Source organism: Loxodonta africana, chromosome 25 (genome assembly GCF_030014295.1).
Source record: "Loxodonta africana isolate mLoxAfr1 chromosome 25, mLoxAfr1.hap2, whole genome shotgun sequence".
Lineage (NCBI taxonomy): Eukaryota > Metazoa > Chordata > Mammalia > Proboscidea > Elephantidae > Loxodonta > Loxodonta africana.
In genome coordinates this window covers 18,583,349-18,609,292 of record NC_087366.1, presented here as the reverse complement: position 1 = coordinate 18,609,292, position 25,944 = coordinate 18,583,349, and the positions used below count along the sequence as shown (strand labels likewise).

General features: G+C 42.9%; 1 protein-coding gene across 2 annotated transcripts in view; it reads left to right on the top strand.

Moving 5' to 3' along the window:
* Positions 1 to 25,944, top strand: part of RGL1 (ral guanine nucleotide dissociation stimulator like 1) — a 209,696-nt gene that overhangs the window by 33,998 nt on the left and 149,754 nt on the right. The window contains exon 1 of one of the 2 annotated variants that reach the window (XM_010590951.3): positions 25,335 to 25,522. The exons of the other annotated variant lie outside the window; for it this stretch is intronic. Within the exon in view, the coding sequence (XP_010589253.1) occupies positions 25,496 to 25,522 (27 nt within the window). The 5' untranslated portion in view covers positions 25,335 to 25,495. Of the gene's footprint in view, positions 1 to 25,334; positions 25,523 to 25,944 lie in introns of those variants that run through there. 2 annotated transcript variants of the gene reach the window in all.

Genomic DNA, 25,944 nt, shown 5'->3' with positions numbered 1-25,944 from the left:
TAAGACCTCTTTAGAAGGGAGAGCCTTGACGTGTTGTGGGGTTGTTAACCAGTGTCATGGAACAATGTGTATACTAACTGTTTGATGAGAAACTAGTTTGTTCTGTAACCTTCATCTAAAGCACAATTAAAAAACAAAAAGATCTCTTTAAAGTGTTAAAAAGCAAAGATGTCACTTTAAGGACTAACATGTGCCTGACCCAAGCCATGGCGTTTTCAATCGTCTCATGTGCATATGAAAGCTGGACAATGAATAAAGAAGACTGAAGATGAATTGATGCATTTTGATTTATGGCGTTGGTGAAGAATATTGAATATACCATTGACTGCCAGAAGACTGAACAAATCTGTCTTGGAAGAAGTACAGCCAGAATGTGCCTTAGAAGCAAGGATGATAAGATTTTGTCTCACATACTTTGGACATGTTATCAGGAGGGACCAGTCTCCGAAGAAGGACATCATGCTGGTAGAGGGTCAGCGAAAAAGAAGAAGACCCTCGACAAGATGGATTGACACAGTGACTGGAACAATGGCCTTAAGCATAACAACAATTGTGAGGATGGTGCAGGACCAGGCAGTGTTTTTTCCTGGAGTTGCTATAAGCCGGAACCTATTTGACGGTACCTAATTTTTTAATAACAATTCACTAGTTTTAATAACAACACGTAACATGGCTTCCAAAGTTAATTATAGGTCAAGGTGAGTGTGTGAGATAGCTCCCAAGCTTAATTCTAGGTCTTTGTATATGCTTCAGATATTGGGCTTGTAGTATTTCAGATATTGTGTTTGTTGATTGTGTTGGAAATGTCAAAAACATAAGTAGAAGTGTGAGGAAAAACAGCTTGTAAATATGTATCTTTCTATGAATGCTGGGCAAGCATCGGTGTTGAGTTCTGTAACCCAAATGACAAAAGATATTTTATGTATAGGGTCTGGGTGAAGAGCATATTTGTGAGGGAAGATCTGGGAAATTTGATGAACTATCCATTTATAAAAGAAAAAATCAGTTTCTAACTAGCATGAACATATCCAGGTCAAAGAGTGACTAAATCGTTGATTTAGTTTGTTGTTGTTGTTAGGTGGCATTGAGTCAGTTCCGATTCATAGCGACCCTTTGTACATCAGAACGAAACACTGCCCAGTCCTCTGCCATCCTCACAATCGTAGCTATGTTTGAGCCCATTTTTGCAGTAACTGTGTCAGTCCATCTTGTCAATGGTCTTCTTTTTTGTTGACCCTCTACTTTACCAAGCATGATGTCCTTCTCCAGGAATTGATCCCTTCTGATAACATGTCAAAAGACATGATTCAGTTTAGTTATTATATAAAATACTAGGTGAGATATAAAGGGTATAGAATTTGATAGAATTCGTTGTGATTCCAGTTTCCTTCCTGGGGGAATACCTATTAAAGAAGTAGAACATTCTTTATGCACTAAATGAAATAACTTCCTTCAAAGAATTATTTTAGTGGAAAAATTGGTCCATAGTTATTATGACACCCTTCTTCTTAAGAAGAAATGGTCTGTCTTTGAATACATACCTGTGCATTTTCTGTCTGGTAACCACAGTCTAGCAGTTGTGTAGATCTTTGAGATCAGCTTGGTGTTATTGTTCCTGATCCCTCTGGAACAAATACCAGGTGATGTGATTTTAATGTTGGAAACCCTGGTGACGTAATGATTAAGAGCTACAGCTGCTAACCATGGAGGTCGGCAGTTCAAATCCATCAGGCACTCCTTGGAAACCCTATGGGGCAGTTCTACCCTGTCGTATAGGGCCACTATGAGTTGGAATCCACTCGACGGCAGTGGATTTGGTTTTTTAAATATGTTTTGTGTAATTTTTCCAGAAATATGATAAATTTGACCTGATTCATCTATTCTACTTTGGACTTGTTCCCCTTGTCATCAAGGCATCCATTTTGGAACAGCTGTTTGAGTTGAGGCGTGAAGGATGTGGCCAGGAAACAGAGCAAATCTAATTGGCCCTCAGGTTAAATTAAACAAGCTCTTAACCTTAGCTTCATGAGCCCTGTGCAGTAACTAGCTGAAGTGACCTGCCCTGAGGGAAGATCCACTTCCCTGAAGAAGCTCCACTTCCCTGAAGAAGCTCCAGTATTTAGACGTTATCTAACAAAGCTTGTAATTTTGCTAATCTACCCTGTTTTTTTCCCACTTTTACCTGGAGTTGAATGATTTTTTTTTTTTATGGTGAGTGAGAGTAGGGGAAGATTTTGTGCTGACCCTGGTATTAGTGATTCTGAGATCACCATCTGGTAGAAAAATGTTAAAAAGTCATACTTATTTTATAGGATTTGGATCCAGGCCAGTGCCAGAGGATATTTTACTCACATTAATGTCAATAACTTTGCTCTCTAATGAAAATCATTAAGCTAGGGTTTGGCCAACAGAAAGCCTCCGTGCATATCAAAACCAAAAATTTTGTGAAAGGTGAGACTTAGCGCAGGGGACTCATTTGAGCCTCAGCCTTGCCTTACCCCTTCACGCTGTCTGGATAAACACTTGCCTATGCCTTTCTATCAGCCACACCCACCCTGACTATGAAATGGATTAATGAAGCTGCAGTTCAAGACTGTACCCAAAAGCAAAGGGCTTTTTTTTTCCCCCCGCCTCAGGCCCCAGAAAACAAAGGAGTCATACTGTTCAGTGGAGACAGAGCCACCAGCAGCTCTTCAAGTCCTGTTCTCTGCTGCTGGTTTATATTCCTCACACTTCAAGGCCTATTGCTAAGTAGTTTGTCAACATTCCCTCTGAAGACCTCTTTTCTAGTCTTCTGATTGGCCAGCAGGGTGGGGAGGGGATAGAATAGTGTTCTTCTGAGTCTTTCTGGATACCTGGGTACAACATTTTGGTCCCTTATATCTCGGGTAACAGCTAGTTCCTCTTATCAAAACATCTTTTCCAAAGTAAAATAAGTAGAAAAAAATTAAATTCAATTAAAAACCCAGATGAGGCAATTATTACTCTTTTTTCCACTTCCCCCTCCACCCTAACATATAGTAAACATTATTTGCAGAGGCCAACTTCTTCCTCTGTGTGGACTGGAATACTTCCTTCTTTAATTCAGCTTGCTGGGTTATTATAGATTTCTCTGCTAAGAATCTCTTTTTTCTTCCCTATTTGGCCACACACCCAATTGCTGTTGAAGACACTAACTTAGGAACCCATTAAAATAATTGTAGACTATTTGTTAGTATTTTTAATACTGTGGAACACAAATAAAAAATCTGTACTGGGCCACTCTCTCTTCTCCTAAATGCTATGCCACGCCCAGTTAAGCCATTCTTCCACCTCCATTACAAGTCCCTGTATTCAAAGTTAACCACTGCTAACCATTGCTCGAAGGAGTCCTTGCGTGGTGCACATGGTTAAGTGCTTGACCACTAGCCAAAAGGATGGAGATTGGAACTCACCCAGAAGTGCCTGGGAAGACAGGCCTGACGATCTGCTTCTGAAAGGTCACAGCCTTGAAAACCCTGTAGAGCAGTTCTATTCTGCACATATGAGGTCTCAATGAATTGAATTGGCTTGATGGCAACAAACAACAACAACCATTTCTTGAAATTCTTTCCAGAAGAAATGATCATGTATATGCCTGAATATATGTGTGCACCCATCTCCACATATATATGTGTAGTTTAGCACATTAAGAGATCATACTATATACACTCGTGTACCTGACTTTTTTCACTTAATGATGTGTCTTAGAAATCCTTCCATATTGGCACACCCAGATCTATCTCATTCTTTTAAACATTGCACAGTAATTCATTATACTAGTATGCCATTTTAATTTAACTAGTCTCTGTAATGATGGACATTTTGGATGTATTTTTAAAACCATAACAGACAATGCTACAGTGAACATCCTTGTCCATATGTCTTGTTGAAATGTTCTGTGTATACCCATAGGGTAAATTCCTAGCAATAACATTACTTGTTCAAAGGGAATGTGTGTGTGTTTTTTTTTAAATATTGATACTGCCAAATTATGCTTAGAAAGAATTATGCCAATTTACAGTCTCAAGAGCATAGAAATCCATTCTGAATATAAAGAAAAATAATGTTTTCCCAAACTCGTGTAGCTAGTTTCTGATTTTATTCTTAAAAGTGCTCTCTGTGTTTTAGCTTCCGGATATCTGATGCACAGATAAGGGATGCTGAGAATTCATCCAGTCAGTAAAGGAGCTCTTGTTCTACACCTTAGAAGTTACTGTTCAAGTCTTAATAGTTAACCTATGCTGGGCCAGAAAAGGATGTGAGTTCTAATTATGAGGACTGTCCACTGATGGCACTCTGTTCCCAGGTACTTGCCATAAGGACATCAGGGCTCCAATTCCAGGGAAAGCATTCCTGGGGACAGGGCTCGACCATTCCATCCCAACCTAGACATATGGGATTTTGAGAGGTTATCACCAACTCTGCTGCCATTACCCAGCTCCATCAAGTCTGTGAGGCAAGAGAGGATGTCTTTGATGTTTCTAAAGGAAACTAAGCACCTGTAGCTTCATCAGAGAAGTGGGACCTCATTACCCAGACAGGGAAGCTGAGAGGAATGACTGACCACTTAAAAGCACTTTGAAGCATGTTCAATCATAGTCAAATGCTTCTTCATAAAACCTCATTTTTGATGTCTGTCTGGCATCATAGGACTCCTGACTATTGGGCCTTTAGACCTCAAGTGTTAGGATTTTGTAGCATATATATTTACTGTTGAATAAAAATAATAGACACAAAGGCCACTCAGCTGTCTAACATTATAGGTGGGATATTGTGAGGATTCTTATATTTTCTGAAGTATCTGAAGCTTCTAAGAGGAAAGCTGGAAAATGAGCACAAAGTAATGATGAACATTCTGCTTAACCCTGTCTTGTCATACTGTGATATAGACATTGATGAAATAAAAGGGCAGTAGGATCTCCAGACCTAGATCTCCATACTGAATAGGGAACAAGAGGCAGAGCATTGTACCAGGTGCAAGAACTGACTTTCTTCTTCTTAACCATAAGCAGAAATATCCACCTGTCAGTCTTGTTCTCCTACTACATGTTTTCTACTACCACTGAATTTCTAAAAGAAAATCAGGAGAGGGGAATGCTTGTTCTTGGATCCTTGAGTTTCCTTCTGTCTTAGGCTGGGTTCTCTAGAGAAGCAAAACCAGTAAAGTTTATAAATATGTGTATATATAGAGAGATTTATATCAAGGAAATGGCTCACGCGGTTGTAGAGGCTGGAATGTCCCAAGGCTGCAGGTCAGGATAGAGGCTTCTCCTGATTCATGTAGCCACAGGGGCTGGTGAACCCAAGATCGGCAGGCCGGAGAGCAGGGCTGTTGCTCACAGGCTGCGAAGATCGATGAATCCCAAGATCGGCAGGCAAGACCACGGATAAGCTACTAGCTCAAGCCCCAAGAACTGGAGGTCAGACAAACAGGAGCCAGCTGCAGGATCCAGCGTGAACAAAAAGCCCTTGAGCCTTGCCAGAATGTTGACTTATATTCGATGCAGGCCACACGCCCAAGGAAATTTCCTTTCAACTGATTGGCTACTCACAGCAGATCCCATCATGGGGTGATCACATGTCAAATCTCAACAGGGAAGTGATCACAATATTATACGACTGCTAAAGCACAGAATCATGGCCCAGCCAAGGTGACACACAATCTTAACCATCACATCTTCTATCAGTGGTGAAAGCTGCTGTGCCCCCTTTCACAGCCCTTGTGGACCCGGTAGGTGCTGAAGGAAGAACTGAAGAGATTTGAATGGGGTGACTGAATTTATCCCAGCTCTGATTTTGGGAACCATCAAACTTTGGGGTGGAGGGTGAGAGCTTCCAGATGCTTTCACATAGAGAGGAAAGAAGGAGAGACAGAAAGAAATAGCTCAAAATAGAGAGGCAAGAGGAAGAAAATAAGGAACATTTATAGAATACTATTACTACTCAAGGGACTCTCAGTGAATTTCCTTAATGTTCCTAGGAACGGGGCCCTTACCTGCCATACTTCAGGAAATGAGTTTGATTAAGATGCTAAGCAGGCACTTGACAACATGAGATTGTTCAGTTGTAATCCTCTATGGACTTTACTCATTTTGCAAAATTGAGTCAAGTCTCTCTCTCTGTCTTTCTTTCTCCCTTTCTCTTCTTCTTTCACTCTCCCCTGGTTATTTTGCTTTGCTAAGTAAGCAGTCAGACATGGATCTTACTCCCAAGAAGTTTATATTCTAAGAAATATAAGACACATAGGATAAGGAAGAATGCACTAAAATCCATAATGGAAGTCGAGATAATGAGCCACCAGAGTTCAGAGGAGGGAGGTGTAATTTAAAGTGTGTGTGTGTGTGTGTGTGTGTGTGTGTGTGTGTGTGTGTGAGGGGGGTATAGGTCATCACATTTTTGAACTTAGTATTTATTAAGAATGCCTAGGTGAGTGGAAGTGGAGTGGGAAAAAGCCTGAGGAGTTGGCAGGAATAAGTCAGGGAGGGAATAAGTCAAGGATGGGGCATGAACAGAAAACAGTGATGGATTGTTTTAGCTGTGTTGAAGGGTACATAAGCATAGTGAGAAAGACGTTTCAGTGGTGGGGTTCTAACCTACAGGGCCTTAAATGTCAGTTGTCATAGCTTATGATATTGTTAGAAATGGCCGAGATCACTGCCAAAGACAGGGCAAACTAGGAGGGGGCAGATATGCCCCTTGGCTTGGAGCAGGAACTACAAGAGGTCCAGGCTAGAAGACAAGGCTTTGGAAGATAGGTGCAGAACGTGACAGGTGGTCAGCCAGGCAAGTAGTTGGTATTGGGAAGTAGGTGACAAGTCCTAAAGAAGGGAGACGCTGGTACCCAGAAATCTAGGAACAGGCGGCACTGCAATCAGGAATAAAGCACTGAATCTGTCAGCAGGTAGCAGATTCAGCCCCTGAGCTTGGGTTTTATTGGCAAACTTCCAAGCTCTGGAAGGAGGGAAGAGCAAAATGAAAAGTGAGAAGCAAGGCCCAGCCCCAGAGGGACCAGGCAGATTTCCAAGCCTGGAGTCACACCTGGAACGCAGGACTGGACTAGTGGTAAGAATGGTTTGATGCTCCATTCCAGAGTGCTGAGCCTGAGGCCTTTTCATTCCTTCTGCTTAAGGTTTTGACTGCTCTTAGAGGTTGGGTCTCCAGGTGGGAGTGAAGAGGCCCAGCTGCGTGGAGGGGAGGATGTGGATACTGGAGATATAGGCAGGGGCCACTGCTGGCTAACGTTGTTGTTAGGTGCCATCGAGTCAGTTCTACTCAGCGACCCTATTTATAACAGAAGGAAACCTTGCTAGGTCCTGTTTCATCTTCACAATAGTAGGTATGTTTGAGCCCATTGTTGCAGCCACTGTGTCAATCCTTGTTGAGGGTCTTTCTCTTTTTCGCTGACCCTTTGCTTTAGCATGATATCCTTCTCCAGCAATTGGTCCCTCCTGATGAAGTGCCCAAGGTGAGGGAGATGAAGTCTTGTCATCCTTGCTTCTAAGAAGCATTCTGGCTGTACTTTCCCCAAGACTGATTTGATCATTCTTCTGGCAGTCTATGGTATATTCAGTATTCTTTGCCAGCACTGTAATTCAAATGTGTCAATTCTTCTTTGATACTCCATTTTCATTGTCGAGCCTTCACGTGCATATGAGGCAATACAAAAGTCCATGGTCTGAGTCAGGTGGTCCTTAAGTCATCAAAGTGACATCTTTGCTTTTTAAGACTTTAAAGATTTTAAAGAGGTCTTTTGTGGTAGATTTGCCCAGTGCTTAAAGACCTTAGTTGGTAGGCAAAAGGGGGAAAATGAAAAAGTTTAAAGCAGGGGGATGTTTTAATCAGAGTTGTAATTCAGGAAGATTAGTTTGATCCTACTGTGCAAAATGAATGAGAGCTAAGCGTGTCTTTACCTATAACTAATTTCTACCATTCTCCTTCCAGAATACTTCTCCAGTGCATTCACTTCTCTCTATGCCTCCTTCCAGTATTATCAGTTAAATAAACTTATATTATTAAAATTTATTTCACCCGTTTCTTTTTACGTTTTAACGTAGCATCTAGAAAAGTTAAAACCACTTAAGTTGGCTTGCATTGTATTTCTGTGGCAGGGTGCTGCTCTACCGCAGTAAGATCTTTTTAAAATGCAAATCTTCTCAGGTAACTCGTTGTGTGATGTCCACTGGCCCAGGATAAAGTCCATATTCCTTAGCCTAGCCCCCAAATTCTTCATAATCTGGCCCTTATTTCTCAACAATGTTTCCACTGCACCCATCCTTCAGCCAAGTCAAACCCTTTTCCGTTCTACCCACGAATTTACTGTGTCCTCTTCAGCATCCATGCTTTCTCCTGAATGGAACATTTGTCCTCTTGGTCATCTGCTGATTTAAAATCTCACCTATAGCCATCCCTGACTTCTTGGCACTGGACTAGGGGCTGTCCTTGATGCTAGGGGCCCGACGCTGTGCGTGCTTCATTACAGTATTTCTCACATTCTTTGCAACTTTGTACTTACTTGTCTCTCCTCTAAAGGTGCCCTGGTAGTGCAAACAGTTAAGTGCTCAGCTGCTAACTAAATGGTTGGCAGTTTGAACCCACCCAGCAGCTCTGCGGGAGAAAGACCTGGCGATCTGCTTCTGTAAAGATTACAGCCTAAGAAACCCTATGGGACAGTTCTACTCTGTGACACGGGGTCCCTATGAGTTGAAATCGACTCGACCTCACCTAACAACAACAAAAACAACAACAACTCCTTCTCTGGAATGTAAGTTCTTTGAAAGCAGAGTCTCTATATTGATCCCATAGCACGTCTAGTACCCGCACAGTACCTGGGGCATAATGGCTGTCCATCAAATGGTTTTCTGCCTGCATGACTGTATGAATAAACCAGTGGGCCAGTGTGCCAGGCACTGTCAACCTGAACCGCAGGAGAGTAGCACTGGGAATGAAAAGGATAAGACACTCATGATAGATCCAGCAAGGACATAAATCTTAAGTGTTGGCAACGGTGTGAATGCACCTCTAATTACTAATGGATATGAAGAACTAATACACTTCATAAAGTACCATAAATCTCAAAATAGTAAAAACCAACAGCAAAGGTGCAAACAAACACGCTCAGAAAAAAATGTATTCTCTTGAAAGTAGCATATTTGGAGTCAAAAGACTTGGGTTCAGGACCTTGCCCAGCAATTGTTACTGTTTTTATAGTCTTGAGATGTCAGTTTTGTAGGCCCCCCTATAATGGAGATGGTAATAATTCTATTTTGGGGGGTTGTTGTGAGGATTCAGTGAATTAATGTGTGCAGGAGCACTTTAGAAACTGCAAAGTAACAGAAAATGTTAGTGATTACCATTACACAAATATCTATTATACACCAGCAAATAAGTGATGATCATGCTATGGTGACCAAATTGTACGGAACCCTGTCCTCCTCCCAAGGCATTTAAATCTCAGACCAACCAATCTGGTGCTGAGGAGCATGGGCGGTGGACACTGTACATATCTCCCATCAACATGCCCCATGGAATGCCCTGGTGAGAGGGTGAGCAGGAAGTGATGTGGCTGAGCTGGGAGGCCTCCTTCCCTCTGGCTGAGGAGCATGGACGCTGGACACTATACATATCTCCCATCAACATGCCCCATGGAATGCCCTGGTGAGAGGGTGAGCAGGAAGTGATGTGGCTGAGCTGGGAGGCCTCCTTCCCTCTGGCTGAGGAGCATGGACGGTGGACACTGTACATATCTCCCATCAACATGCCCCATGGAATGCCCTGGTGAGAGGGTGAGCAGGAAGTGATGTGGCTGAGCTGGGAGGCCTCCTTCCCTCTGGCTGAGGAGCATGGACGCTGGACACTGTACATATCTCCTATCAACATGCCCCATGGAATGCCCTGGTGAGAGGGTGAGCAGGAAGTGATGTGGCTGAGCTGGGAGGCCTCCTTCCCTCTGGCTGAGGAGCATGGACGGTGGACACTGTACATATCTCCCATCAACATGCCCCATGGAATGCCCTGGTGAGAGGGTGAGCAGGAAGTGATATGGCTGAGCTGGGAGGCCTCCTTCCCTCTGGTGGGGCTATGATGACCTCACGTTGACGCCTATGCTTTTGCTTACCCTCTCCCCTCTGCTTGAATGCTCACCTCTTCACTTCTGTCTGGCCTCCTGAAACCATTCCCCATCACCTCGAAGTCTTGTTCCTATAAGTCTCCTTCAGGATATCTTTAACTGGGAATGATTTCTCCTTTCTTTGAAGGCTCACAGCATTTAGTACCTCTAAAGGTGCTCCCCCACCAAAAAAAAAAAAAAAAAAAGGACATCTCAACATCTGACCTCTCCAGTCCCTGGTCAGGGATAGCACTCATACCTAAGTATTTCCAAGGTGGGAGCTGAAAGAGGCCCTTCCATCTTGCCTGTTTTCCTGTCCCCAGACATGTCAGACTCTCATCTGGGATGTGCTAGGATGGCTTCTCTAAGTGGAACAAACTTTCACACCAGCATTCTGATTTGGAATTTAGAGTCAGGATAGTTACATATGAGCCCACAATTACCCATCCCTCTTGCACTGTTGTTTGCCTCTCTTATTTTAGGTCTAGGACCAGCATATTTAATTCAGTGCTTTACACACAGAATATGTTCTATTAAAGTCGTTATAACAGTTTACTTACCTGACCCTTGACAGAGAATTATTTGCAGGGTTATGGGATTACACAAAATAAAAATATACCTCAAGTCTCCAAGGAACATAGCATCCAATTGGTATTGTATACTACTAAGGTACATTAGTAACATGTAAAGCAATATAGTTGAGATCAGCACTCAAGTGGTAAAAAAGCGAAGATATAGCGCTATTTCTTTTCTCAGGAAAAATGTACAGTATCAGTTCATTTGGCATGTTTTATGAACTCGTGGGCCATGCCCAGGACTTGACCTGGGATCCCTCAAACTCCCATTCTGTTCCCTCTGCCTGGATTTTTCTGTCCCATCCTGTCTCCTTTTTCTACCCCAACCCTTTCCCCTACTGCTTCTGATTAATTTCAACTCACCTTTCAGATCTCAGAGATCATTTCTTTGGGAAGTCCTCCATTAATCCTACAGGTCTACCCTGTATACCCCAATAGCAACCTTTCTTTGCAGCCTTTCTCTCAGCATTTATTATACTGTAATATAAGTGATCTGTCTGTTTCTCCCTCTAATCTGTTAGTACCAGGGGGCAGGGACCATGTCTGTCTTGTTGAACGTTATTTCTGCAACGCTTAACACAGTTCCTGGTATAAAGGGACACTCATTAAATATCCACTACATGAATTAGTTAATATGTAAAGAAACCCCTTTCAGAGTCCAGAACAATTTCAGAATTCCTGATGGGTACATCCGAGTAAATCTTGGGCTATTATGATCTGGCCTTTGGCTAGGCGACTCTCCTTCCTGTACTGATTTCTGCTCTATTTAGCAGGTACACTAATCAGGGATAAAGGTTTGGCTGCTTGTAATAGAGACCCAAATTTACAACAATTTAAAAAAGAAGGAATTCAACTTTTCTCTCACAAAGGGACAGGCAGTTGAGGCCTGGTATGGCAGCTTTGTTCTATAATAATCAGACCAGGCTTTTTCTGTCTTGTTGATCTATCATCCTAGGATGATGCCCTTGTCCACATGGCTAAGGGGCTGAATGCCACATCCCTATTCAAGGCAGTAGGATGGAGGAACGGGGGAAGAAAGGCAATCTCCTCCTCTTAAGAGTACAACCTAGATGTTGTAGTCATTAGTTCCGTCCACATCCCATTGGTCAGAACAGTTGCCCAACTTAATGTTGTTGTTAGGTGCCATAGAGTCAGTTCTGACTCATAGCGACCCTATGTACAACAGAATGAAACACTGCCCGGTCCTGCGCCATTCTCACAATTTGTTGCTATGCTTGAGCCCATTGTTGCAGCCACTGTGTCAGTTCATCTCACTGAGGGTGTTTCTCATTTTCGCTGACCCTTGGTACCTTGGTAAAGGTACCAAGCATGATGTCCTTCTCCAGGGACCGATCCCTCTTGATAACATGCCCAAAGTATGTGAGCTATAGTCTCGCCATCCTTGCTTCTAGGGAGCATTCTGGTTGTACTTCTTAAAAGATAGATTCATTCATTCTTTTGTTAGCCCAGGGTATATTCAATATTCTTTCACCACACCACAATTCAAAGACGTCAATTCTTTTTCAGTCCTCCCGACTCAATGGAGGGTGGGAAATGTATTCGTTAGCTAGGTAGCCATGTGCCCAACTAAAAGTTCTATTTATATGGAAGAAAGAGAAGGAATATTAGGAGACAGGTAGAAGTTTCTGCCATAACGCAATTCTAGGAGGCTCAGTTTTATTCTGGAATCCTTGGAACCTATACCCCCCCCCAAAAAAAAGTGAATTTAATTTCTTTTTCCTTGTGATTATGGGGTTTATTAGGAAAATAACAGGTTACAATTGAGGTTCAAGAATCCTCAGAATACAGTTCTTCGATTAGGACAGCCTCTTCTCAGCCGTGCCTGCAGACATTCCTCTCTGCTGGTACCTTGGCCTCTGTCCTTCTCAGGCAAGTGTTAGGAAGGTCTTTTAGCTCTGCCAGTAAGTGTCCTAAGGTATCCCACTCCAACAGTAAGCCTCAGCCTGAAAGTTCTCAGTTCTAGCTCTGTGGGTCAGCAAACCCAGCTCCACCAAGTGCCCAGAGACAGCCTACTCTGCTAGCAAGCCTCCTGCCCGAAGGCACTCAGCTTTCTTGCTCCATGGGCCAGGAAGCCCACCAGACATCTCCTGCTGGCCTCCTGCCTCTGCTGCTGCCATTTCTCTGCCACCACTTCTTGCTGTCTCAGGTATTACAGCTCTCTCTCCCTCTGAGTCTCCTAGTTCTAGGAGCTTCTCAGTGCTGGGATCCCAGTTACAAAGGATGCACTCTGATCCTGGCTCTTCTTTGTGGTGTTCCAGTCCTCCCTTCCCATCCGTGGGAAGGCTTATTTTAAGCCTAGCCAGGTGGTAAAACTGATCAATCCCCTTGTAGGAGTCTATATACCTTATGTGCATGGTCCCACCCCCACAAAGGTGTCGTGTACCTTATTTACATTATTAGCAAGCTTGGTGGGCCACAAACACCTCATTTGCAAAGTCCCACCCAGTCATTCAGCAGAAGTTACAAAACCGTGGTGAGAAAGGCTGTATAGAAGCGATCCATCACACTGCAGGCCACTCCTTGGCTTTTCTAGCCATGGTTCTTTCATACTTGGAGGATAACTTCTCCCTCCCAATCATTTTACCAGTCCAAAGCAGTTATTAACAATTAGTCTTTTAGTAGGACAAAGAGCCCTCAGGGTGAGGTTACTCAGGTATCAACTTTTCAGGTCAGCTGAAGGTCATCTCGGCTTCACCCCTTCTGGTGTTTGATAAAGTTTAACTGAAAAAAACCCAGTGCTATGAAGTTTAACTGAGAGAAGATTATTTCCTTGCTGTGAGCCTCACAAGGTATCAGCATAGCAAAACCTTTAGGTTCGACCACTGTACTCCAGTCCAGTACTGCCTCCCCATCAGTCCACTTTTTTGTAGTTATGGCTTCTACAATCACAGTTTTTACAATCACAATTAACCCTGTTAACAATCAACACTCACAGCTGAAGCATATAATTGTATCAGCATCTTCTCCCACCCTCTCTTCCCCAGACTCATCAGGAAAAGAGTGATCTATTCAGTGGGGACCCTCCCTTGCCAACCTCATTTTGAGTGTAAGCACACCCACGAAGGTCTGTAATCCCACCGCTTCATGCATTTATCTCCTGCAACTTTAGACGTGTGTTTGTGTTAGGTGCAGTCGAGTTGGTTCCGACTCATAGCGTCCCTGTGTACAACAGAAGGAAACACTCCCCAGTCCTGAGCCATCTTCACAGTTGTTGCTGTGTTTGAGCCCATTGGTACAGCCACTGTGTCAATCCATCTCATTGAGGGTCTTCCTTTTTTTTGCTGATCCTCTCCTTTAACAAGCATGATGTCCTTCTCCAGGGATTTTTGGACATGTCCAAAGTACGTGGGAGCCCTGGTGGCATAGTGGTTAAGAGCTCAGTTACTAACCAAAAGTTCGGCAGTTCAAATCCACCAGCCACTTCTTGGAAACCTTATGGGGCAGTCCTGCTGTGTCCTGTAGGGTCGCTATGAGTCAGAACCAACTCGATGGCACTTAACAACAGCAATAAAGTATGCGAGACGAAGTCTTGTCATCTTCTAAGGAGCATTCTGGCTGTATTTCTTCCAAAACAGATTTGTTCATTCTTCTGGCAGTCCATGGTATATTCAGTATTCTTCGCCAGTACTGCTGTAGATAGCCAGTGTTTAAATTGCCTGTCCCTATCAAACCAGTACTCTGAGGAGACAAGCGTGTTCCTCAGTCTTGAAGAATATTCTGTTCTGGTTGGAACTTTGAGCATCTGCATCCATAAGCATCTAGTCCAGAGCAAGCCATCAAATTGCAACAATGTACACCAGCTCATGATATCAAACATCTTTCTTTTCATTTGATTGGGTTCTTGTCAGCTCGTCCCTAGCCCCCGTGGGCTAGGTCAATTGGTACCAGCTGTAAGCTAGGGAGTCCATACACTCTTCTCTGCACTTCAACCAGCCCCTTCTCAGTCTCTCTCATCCCTAGCCCTCATGGGCTAGGTCAGTAGGCACCACCTGTAGGCTCAGGAGTTCATACAACTCCCTTCATTTCAGACCAGCAGCCTTTCTCTCTCTTATCCCGAGCTTGCATGGGTTAGATCAACAAGTGCCAATAGAACATGCCCAAACTCAGTCTATCTCTTCATTGCTTCACTTTTCCCACCTCCATTCGTTGAGCGGACCCAGGTGGTCACCACAAGCAGGCTTACTAAGGTGTCTACTTACTGGCTCCCTGTAACTTCCAGTCCTGGAAGGAAATTCTTCTCTTGGGCACTGACTTTTCCTGCCTTAATGCATCCAGCAACAGCATACTCACTTGTTCAAAATTCAAAAAGCAAAACAGTCATTTTTTTTCTCTGCAGGTCTTTCTTTCAAATGCAAATCTGTTCTTTCAACAGTTCTGGGTGGGTCTGCGTGTCTTTTCAAATGCAAATTTCCTGGCTCTGAAGGTTAGGGTGGGGCTTAGGTATACACAGGGCTACTGCATGCTCAGCATTTCCCAAACTGAAAGATCTGAAGAACAAATTTAAGCCTCAAGTTTCAATATTGAAGGATTCTACGAGGAAAATATTAAATAACTCAGGAAGCATCAAAAGAAGATGGAGGGAATACACAGAGTCACTATACCAAAAAGAATTGGTCGACGTTCAACCATTTCAGAAGGTAGCATATGATCAGGAACTGATGGTACTGAAGGAAGAGGTCCCAGTTGCACTGAAGGCTTTGGTGAAAAACAGGCTCCAGGAATTGACAGAATACTAATTGAGATGTTCCAACAAATGCATGTAGTACTGGAAGTGCTCGGTCGTTTATGCCACGAAATTTGGAAGATAGCGACTTGGCCAAACACTACAAGAAACCCATATTTATGTCTGTTCCAAAGAAAGGTAATCCAACAGAATACAGAAATTATCGAACAATATCATTAATATCACACTCAAGTAAAATTTTGCTGAAGACCCTTCAAAAGCAGCTGCAGCAGTACATCAACAGGGAAATGCCAGAAATTCAAGGTGGATTCCGAAGAGGACATGGAATGAGGGATACCATTGCTGATGTCAGATAAATCCTGGCTGAAAGCGGAGAATACCAGGAAGATGCTTACCTATGTTCTATTGACTATGCAAAGGTATTTGACTGTGTGGATCATAACAAATTATGGATGACATTGCGAAGCATGGGAATTCCAGAACACTTAATTGTGTTCGTGAGGAACCTGTACATAGATCAAGAGGCAGTTGTTTGGACAAAACAAGGGGATACTGCGTGGTTTAAAGTCAGCAAAGGTGTGCATCAGGATTGTGTCCTTTCACCATACCTATTCAATCTGTATGCTGAGCAAATGATCCAAAAAGCTGGACTATAGGAGAAGAACGCTGCGTCAGGATTGGAGGAAAACTCATTAACAACCTGCGATATGCAGAGGACACAACCTTGCTTGCTGAAAGTGAAGAGGGCTTGAAGCACTTACTGATGAAGATCAAAGACCACAGCCTTCAGTATGGATTACACCTTAACATGAAGAAAACAAAAATCCTCACAACTGGACCAATAAGCAACATCACGATAAACAGAGAAAAGATCGAAGCCGTCAAGGATTTCATTTTACTTGGATCCACAATCAACACCCATGGAAGCAGCGGTCAAGAAATGAACACATGCATTTGCGTTGCTGTAAAAGATCTCTTGAAAGTGTTAAACAAAGATGTTACCTTGCAAACTAAGGTGTGCCAGACCCAAGCCATGGTGTTTTCAGTCACCTCGTAAAAAAACCCAGGGCTCACCTCGTGTACATGCAAAAGCTGGACAATGAGTGAGGAAGACTGAAGAAGAATCAATGCCTTTGAATTATGGGGTTGGTGAAGAGTATTGAATGGACTGCCAAAAGAACAAACAAATCTGTCTTAGAAGTACAGCCAGAATGCTTCTTAGAAGTAAGGATGGTGAGACTACAGGAGGGACCAGTCCCTGGAGAAGGGCATCATGCCTGGTAGAGGGTCATCGAAATAGAGGAAGACCCTCAACAAGATGGATTGACACAGTGGCCGCAACAATAGGGTTAAGCATAACAACGATTGTGAGGATGGTGCGGGACTGGGCAGTGTTTTGTTCTGTTGTACATAGGGTTGGCTGTGAGTGGGAACGGACTCAGTGGCACCTAACAACAACAACATGGGAACGGACTCAGTGGCACCTAACAACAACAACAAAGTAGAAGAAGGTCAATATCCATAGTACATTCAGATAAACACAACCCTTTTTAAAACATTCCAGTTTTATCTCTCTTCTCCACCCCTTGACTAGCTTCCCATTCATATGCATATGGCCTCTGACTGGGTGGAACCAGAATGCCCTGGCCCCTGTCAATCATCTCATTTAATCAAACTGGTTTTTGCCCCAGGCCACTCAGATGGGGCCTTTCTCCCCCAGCTGCAACAAACATTTTACTTTCAGTCATTACAGTAACTACAACCAAAGTAACCATATAAGAACCAAAGTTTCACTTCCCAAGCCCATCATTCTTTCTCTTACAAAGTTCCATGCTTCCATGAGTCTGGAGCAATTGCAACAAATCCTGCTGCTGATCAATACTAACTATAAAATGGCATGGCAGTAGCACCTGACCTCCTCCTCTAACTTCCTAGGGGGGAAGGAGAATCAAGATCAACAGCCCAAGGCTGATTTCCTATGAGGCAGAGGTCAGACATGCCTTCACCCTCCAACCTTCTTACCAATTCTGACACCAGCCATCCTCCCACACTCTATTTCTCTGTTGGGTTCGAGAATCCCTTGGAATGGCCACACAGAACTCACAGACCATACTCACAGTTATGCAGTTTATTAGGGAAGTAAGAGGTTATAATTTAGCCTGAGGAACACTCAGGACACAGTTCTTCCATCAGGACAGCCTTTTTTCGCCTTGCCTTCAGGTGCTCTTCTCTCTGGCTCCTCGGCCTCTGCCCTGCTCCTGCAAGTGTTACAAAGCTCTTTTAGCTTTGCTAATAAGTGTCCTGAGATAAGTGCCCAAAGGCACCCCACTCCGCCAGTAAGCCTTGGCCTGAAGGCACTCAGCTCTAGTTCCCTGGATTGGCAAACCTAGCTCTGCCAAGTCCTTGGAGGCACCCTATTCCACAGCAAGCCTCCTGCCCAAAGGCACTCAGCTTTCTTGCTCCGTGGGCTGGGAAGCACACTGTGGTGTCTCCTGCTGGTCTTCTACTGGTTTCATTTTGGTCTTCTGCCTCTGCTGCTTTCATTTCTCTGCCTCTGCTTCTTACCATTTTCTGTGTTATAGCTCGCTCTCTATCTGGTTCCAGGAGCTTCTCAGTGCAGGGATCTCAGGTCCAAAGGATGCACTCTACTCTTGGCTCTTCTTTCTTGGAAATGTTGAGATCCCCCTGAATTTACTTTAGGTACCCAGAACTGACTCTAGGACCTTCTGGAACTTCTAGGGAAGCTTGAGCCTAGTATGGATTTATAGAATTTTTTAAATTGAAGTATTCATCACTGCATGCGCAATCCCCATTTCACCCTCAGCCTTCTCAGGTGGGGAGGACCAAAAAATTAGCCCAAGTGGAGCGTGTATCGCTAAGGATACCAGCCGGTCCTCCTGCTAAGGTCATGCAGCCTTCAGTCAAGGATTATGTGGTTTCCTGAGGCAAAGGACAGGCTATCCACACAGTAGGGCGTCCTGGCAAGTTATAGGAGAGAAATTCCTTTGAACGACATTAAATATATTACCTTATTTGGCTATAAGAAAAATTATATTACCCATTTGGCTGTAATTTTGCCACATAACTTACCATTACACTGTCGTTTTTTTACAGTGTCTTTCTATTGGGTTTATGCCATATGCTTGAAGGAAATCATTGGGTTTTATGACTAAGGTTTGCAATGAGGGCCAAGGAAACTTTCTTTTTTCCATTCTACTCTATCAGTTCTCTCCTCCCACAACCCACACACACACACTCCTCATCCCTAGAGAAAGGAGAGAGGAAAAGGGCAGAAAAACCGGAGTAGGGGCAAGAGCTGTATACGGCTTTCGAGAGTAGCAGCTGTTCACCCATCTAGGAGAAGGTGAAGAAACCGAGGGAACTACTATTCCTGTTCCCCGACCCCCAAACTCAATGCATTTTCATTCTACAGAACTCACTTCATGTCTTAGATGAATCGGCATGGGTCAGTATGACTTGATTCTGCCAATTTAACAGGCAAGTAACAAGAACAAAAAACTGTCTAAATTTGTTCCGGGCAAAGGCAATATATGAGATACTTTCTGATTTTTAAAAAGACATTATCTGATTGATAAACAATCCACAGTTGACTCTCTGAAGTGGTGAAATTCACTTTTGTTTGTGGTTTTGTGTGTCTCTGTGTGATTGGTTATCATATTTTGCAGCATTGTGGTTGCTTATTATTAAATTTACATCTCCATACATGTTTTTCTTTTCTTTCCACCTTCTCAAAAGTTCTCCTTTAAGACAGAAACTTTCCATTCTTGGTTTCATCCAAAAGACAAATATTTCTGGGAAAACCCTGAGTTTAAGCTATTCAGCAATTCTGGTGTTATGTAACTGACCACACTAAGACTTTCAATTAACTTTGGTTACATCTTGTTGAAGAGTGCATGGAATAGAATAACTACTGATAATCTTTTAAAAACTTTTCTTTTTAAACAGTGAAAGCCCGCTTGAACTATATGCAGTGTTTTACGCTAATGGAAGAAGATAAATTTCTTGTCATTTGAAGCATTTTTAAGCTCATTGATTATATTCCAAGTGTTTGAGAATTTTTAATTGCAATGAACTTCTTTCAGCATTGGTTACCAAAACTAATGGAAACCGGTAATGCAGGCCCTCCTTGTTCTTCTTTCTCTCTTGCTCCTTTCTGTGGTTATTTTTGTTTTGTCTTCAATTGTAGGTACATCTTAAGACTGTTTAGACTTTGCTTCTCTTCCCCTAAGGAGGAGTTATGTGAATTCATGGTTTCAAACAACTTCTTACATGTGGGTTAATTGAAAACTTCTTGATATCTAGTCTTTATCTCTCCTTCCTGTCACTCTTCGATATCTCTATTTTCTTTCTCCCAAAAACTGAGCAATTATTTTTTTCTCAAAGCAGAATGCCCTTTCCATTTTTCTCTTTATTTTCATGTCCCCACCATCATCCCAGTGCCCCAGCCTTAAAACCTTGCAATTTTTTCTTTTTTTTGCTTTCCCCTGTCATTTACTCACAACATGCTGCCCATCAAGTTACAACATTTATTCCCCCTCCGGCAGTTCTACTCTGTCCTATAGGGTCACTATGGGTCAGAATAGACTTCATGGCAAGGGGTTTGGAATGTCACTAAGTTTATTTCTTCATTTCAAGACCCTTATCTCTGTGTAGATGTTAATTATTTGGCACTTATATTACTGTAATAGCCTCCTATTAGATGGTTCTCTCTCTCTCCTTTCCACCCTTTAAGCTAACCAATGGACAAGTTTTAGAATCGTCTTGTAAACACTCTGTTTTGTCATTTCAATTCTCTTCTAAGAATAAACTCAAATCTCCACCTACGGTCTGTTTTATCTGAACCTCATTTCCCTGGACTACAGACTACTTCTCCAACCAGATATCATCTTTTGACATCTCCTATGAACATGCCATTCTCTCCTCTGGAAGGACTCTCTCCCTTTTTCCCAATCTATGGTTCTCTTTTTTCTCGAAGGTAGTGGTTGACATAGCCTTAATAAAAACTGTGATTATCTGGAGGTCCTTTTAGAGTGAGCACCACCTGACCGATTTTCTCAGTGTCTCTTCAGTGCCACATGCTCTGTGTGCCCCCTCTATTAATCTGTACTTGCAGAGCTGTGGCTTTGTAAATCACGTTTCATTTGGAGCCCTGGTGATGCAGTGGTTAAGAGTTTGGCTGCTAACCAAAAGGCCGGCAGTTCAGCCACTCTTTGGAAACTCTATGGGGCAGTTCTAACTCTGTCCTATAGGGTTGCTATGAGTAGAAATTGACTCGATGGCAACCAGTTTTGGGGTTGGTCTCCTTTATGTCCTTTCTCTGATTCTAGAATATAAGCAACTTTAAGGTAGAGATGATATCCAAGGTTTATTTATATCACCCCACAATAATTACTAAGCCGTTACCGAATTTCAGTATGACATTTATCTACCTCTCCATCCATCTATCCATCAACCTAACGGATGTGTTAAGTACTGTGTGAGCTGCTAGAACACTGAGAAAAAATGGACATTGCCCTGCCTTCATAGAGTTTATAGTCTAATGGGGGAAATAGACATTAATCAAACAATCATACAATTAAATGTAAAATTACAACTATGATAGAGCTACAAACAGAAGCATGGTGCCATGAGAGCACATAATAGCAGGATTTAACCCAAGTGGGAGAGGGGGAGAAGGAGGCATATTTCTACATGTACAAGGACTCTGTGACAGGAGGGAGCCAGGTAAATTCAAGACATGGAAAGAAGGCCTGGGTGGCTGGAGCCCAGAGTGGGGTGGAAGGAGGCTAAAAAGGTAGGCAGGGGCTAAGGTGGACAAGGTGGTACAGGGTATGAAAGGATTTAGGTTTTTATCCTTAGAGAATGGGGAACCACTGGAAAGACTGAAGTATAGGAGAGAGATAGTATGCCCAGATTTGTGATTTTAGAAAGTCACTCTGGCAACTATGTAGAGAATGGATCGGGAAGGCAAGAATGTGGAACACAGTATTATTGTTCCTTGCCAGCTAGTAACTCAGTAAATGTTGCTCCTTGACTGAACATTTTGTGGGGCTTACAGTTCTTGCTGTGATCTCTCTATAACGGAGTTTTGGTTTCAAGCTGCAAAATCTTGAGTTACTCAGGATATGGAGATAATTTGAATTTTAAGATAGTAAACCTTCTGTAGCTTTTGTAACTCATTGACCTGATATATAAAAAAATAATAAATTCAGTATTAGCCACGGTGCTGGATACTGTGCTAAAGGCTTGATGTGAATTGTCTCATTTCTTTCTTACTATGAGCCAGTGAGGAAGATGTTCATAACCCTGTTTTTTTATAGGTGTAGAGTGGTTAAAGCCCTTGCTCACTGAGAAGTGGTAGATCTAGAACTCGAATTTATGTGTTTCTAACTGCAGAGCGCTCACCCTTAGCCACGATGTTAAAGCAGTTCTAGTTTAGTTGGGTTCTTCTGTACCATTTCAATATAGTTTTTATAAAAAAGGAAATTTCATTAGCCCTTAAAAAATGATTTGGCTAATGGCCCAGTTAACTCCTTCCGGAGTATTGGTTAAAGCCCTTCATGGCATTAGGTTACTCATCTACCACTTTGCAGAGTGTTTTTTTATATATCACAGACTTGGCATTATGTCTGAGTTGCTTGTTGTATGTTTTATCTTTTCAACACATGAACAAACTTCTGGTTGTCTTTTTTTTTTTTCAATTTTTTTTTTACAGAAATCTATAATTAGATCAAGGTAATAATGTTCATTAGCCCAAGTTACAAATAGTATTCTAGTACCCGACTTCCTCCTCAGGAGAGCATCATCAACAATTACCAGGAACCTCCAACAACTGGTAAACTATTAGTTGAAAAAGGTTTGCTGTCATGGCTGGAGAAGCCCTCTGCCTTTGCCCTGCCATTTGTTGAGTGGTATTTTTTATGCTTCTTCTGTCTTCATGTTCTAACCCCGAGGCAGCCTCTTCTTATCTCATTTAACCCTTATGATAAGCCTGACAGGAAGGCTTGAGAAGTGAGGGTCAGACTCTGGGTTGGCAAGTTGTCTAGAGTCGAGATTCAGATGCTGGCTTTCAGATGCCAAACATATGTCCCAACATTTACCTAGACACATAAATATTACTCCGTGTCTCCCTACAAACATGGGTGCACTCTGGCATAAATTATTCTGAATTTCATTTCTTGCAGCCAGAGTGGTAGAATAAAATCTAGGAAAGTGAGATGTCATAGAAGCCAATGAATGGATGAATGAAAGGAATATATAAACTATATATTTCCACCTCTAGATAGATGCTCTGAAAGCATCTGCATACCAGCTGCTTGTGCTTGTTCTCACCAGCCCTTGTTTTGTTGGTGCTAGTTTTTTAGTGAAACTGTAAAGCAAGAAAATGTTTTCCCCGCCAGTATGGAATTCTTCTGCGTCTCTTTCTTGTTATATCTTAGGTCCGTCACTTCTATTGTTACTGTCAGTGACCAACACATGTGGCAACGCAAAACGATTCCTAGCAACATCCTAATCTTTAAGTATAGATCTTTTCTGATCCCTTTTTTAAAAAACTTGATCTGTCCTTTCAGCACCGTGCTAGGTCCTGGGCAGGATCATCTTCAATGTAGTTATAAATGGCTTAATGGTTTATACCTCCCACGTATTGACCAGCAAGTTCTTTAACCCACAGGTATGACTAAAAAGGTAATACTGATTGGGATGCCTGCAGGTGAAATATTTTTAATATATTAAAAAATTGTAAACCAGAACACTTGGTTGCTCTATCAAGCATAAAACCAGCTTTTGTCTTTTTTTTTTTTTTTTTGCTGATCAGCAACTGGACAAAATCACACACATTAGAAATAAATACAAGCAGCTATTATTGGAAAACCTCTTGAAATTTTAATGTAATTCAATGAGAAGACATCATTTCAGATTTATCCACATTGCATATATACACAATTTTTAGGTGTGTCCAGGTAAATACAGTTGGGGAGGAAGTGCATTCGTGAGGGAACAGAAGTTTTTCTGATCACTTATCATGTGCTAGATGATTTGCACACATTATTTCATTTAATCCTCATTCAAACGCTACATGGTAGGCATGTGTCCCACTTTACAGATGAGGAAATCAAGACGCAGGGAAGTTCACTCTTACTGCAAATGTGGATTCGAAGCCAGATTTGCCTGCCTTTTGAAGCCTGTTCTTTTCCCATTGCACACCAGGGGGCCAACCAGTGAATCGGTGGGGTAGGGAAGAAAGGGATGAGATCTAAAACCTGAGTGGGACCTAGTGAGTTACAGGCCACCCTGTTCGGGAAGACTTCCTAGGAGCGGTAAGGTTGAAAACACTGTTCGATATCCCTAAAGCGGAATTTTTTCAATAACCCCCAAATTGAGAGCCAAAAATCAGGTTAAAGTGGTGGTGAAATTAATCCCATAGTTGCTTAATGTTCTCAGGTGCCTGTGATGGTCTTCAGGATCACTGAAAGGGCCCTCTGGAGTGGGTCTGGGGGCTGGGAGGCTGGTTTAAGAAGGAAGGACATAGGGCCTGCACAGGTTTTCCCCCTGGGGACGCTGCCCAGGGGATCTCAGAAGGCTCTTGTCTATGTGCCTTGTTTTTTTTAATTACAGAAACAACCGCTTACGTTTGATTAAAAGAGCATACCTTTTCCCCACAGTCACTGAGCCCAATAGCTTCTGGTTGTATGAGGGGAACCTGACTAAATGACTTAAAGATGTTCCTGCGTGACCAAAAGATCCCTTTATTTCCCTTCATGTGCTCTCACTGTTCTTTATTCTGCTCTCCCAGGACCATCAATATATTTGATTCTCTGACTATGCACTTCATGATATATTTATTATTAACCAAAACTCTGCCTTATGCCTTAGCTTGGCAATTAGTGGGAGGCTTTTTTTTTTTTTAATTAAGGTGATTAAATTCATTTAGGGGTGAATGGCAAAAAAAGACATGAACGCTAAAAGTTTTTATAGTTGACATGGAATTTTGGCGTGTGCCAAGTTTGATTACATTACCACCTGGTATCTCTTTTGTTGCTGATTTACTAAAGATGGGTCAACAAAATGTAATAATCTTGTGTCATAATAGCAGATCCATCCATTATGAGAAGGTTGGCTTTTCCATGTGATTATTGTCCCACCCTGTTCCTGCAGTCCATAAAGCTCAACCCATGGTGGCGCCTCATAAAGACTCACAGAACTTGGGGGGCCACAGACCACCCACTTTCCACGTGGTCCGTCAGTCCCAGCCAACCGCTATCCTGCTTTTGTCCCACCCACAATGCCAGTTACCGGATGGATGAGCCTTGTCATGACCTGTGATAGACAAGTCCAGAGCCATTTCCTTTTGGCAGTGTGCTGATATAGGATAGGGTACATCCTTCACTGGGTTTTACAGCCTCTGGGCAAGGTTTTGGGAATATTCGAGTCTACTCTCACCGTTTCTTTTCTGTCCTAATGAAAAACTTCCTGACTTCTATTATTGCTGGTCCATATTGTTGGCGTGTCACTGGGGTCGCTCCGGTAGAATTATTCTAAATTCAATCCCAATTAAATAGATAATAGAAGTTTTTCCGAAACTCCCCTCCCATACTTTTTTGCACTCCCCCCTTTGTTTCTTTCAGCAAAGGAAGGAAAAGACAGATATCCCCCGTGCCACACGCAGTTCTATTTTGGCACTGGTGATCAGCAGGAAAAGATGATAAAGTTGAAAGAGTTGTTTCCACGTCACCTTCAGAGCTGGAGATATTGTTCCACGCTAACTTGATATATGGAATTTAAGAAAGAGAGCGCTCACAAGCACAAACAGGAAAGCCTTACATCACGGAGTAGCGTGGGGAGGAGTCAGCTGCGCCCTGGCTCGCTCGCTCGCTCGCTGCGCTCCCTTTGTGGCCCGAGTCGCGCGCACCGGCGGCGGCGGCCGAGGCAGCGCAGCGCGTGTCTGTGAGCGGCCGCCGGGAGGGACCGTGGGCAGGAGGCGCCCCGGGGGTGAGCCGAGCAGAGGCTGCTTTTGCCCTGGAGCAGGACGCATCATGCAGCGTTCACGTACCGAAGAGAAAACTGAGAATGAGATTGCTTTGGGAAGCTAAAATGGTAAGGAGAACTCCCCGACTGTTGCCGAGGCTTCGGTGGTGGGGAATCTTCTCCCGCTCTGGCTGGGAGTGTTTTGGACTCTGTAGGAGTGGACGGAGCAATCCGATCTCATACTTGTGAGCTAAAAGCTTTCTCACTTTGCTTTGTATGCCTCACTCTCTGCGTGTCTTGTCCCTTTAAACGATGCTTACTTTCTCCGTAATTGCTTTTAGTTTTTGAGGCAGACGCATGTCAGGAAAGGAAAACTTTTAAGGAAAAAAGAACTGTTAGTGGGGGCGAGCCGCGGAGCGCTTCTGCGTCCCAGCGGCTCTTTAACACAGACTTTAGGTTTAGTTGGGGACATGGAAAAGCAGGGGCTTGCTGCACAGATTTTAGTTGAAGCTGCATGATGAAGTGTCGCTTTTTCTGCACTTGCCAGATTA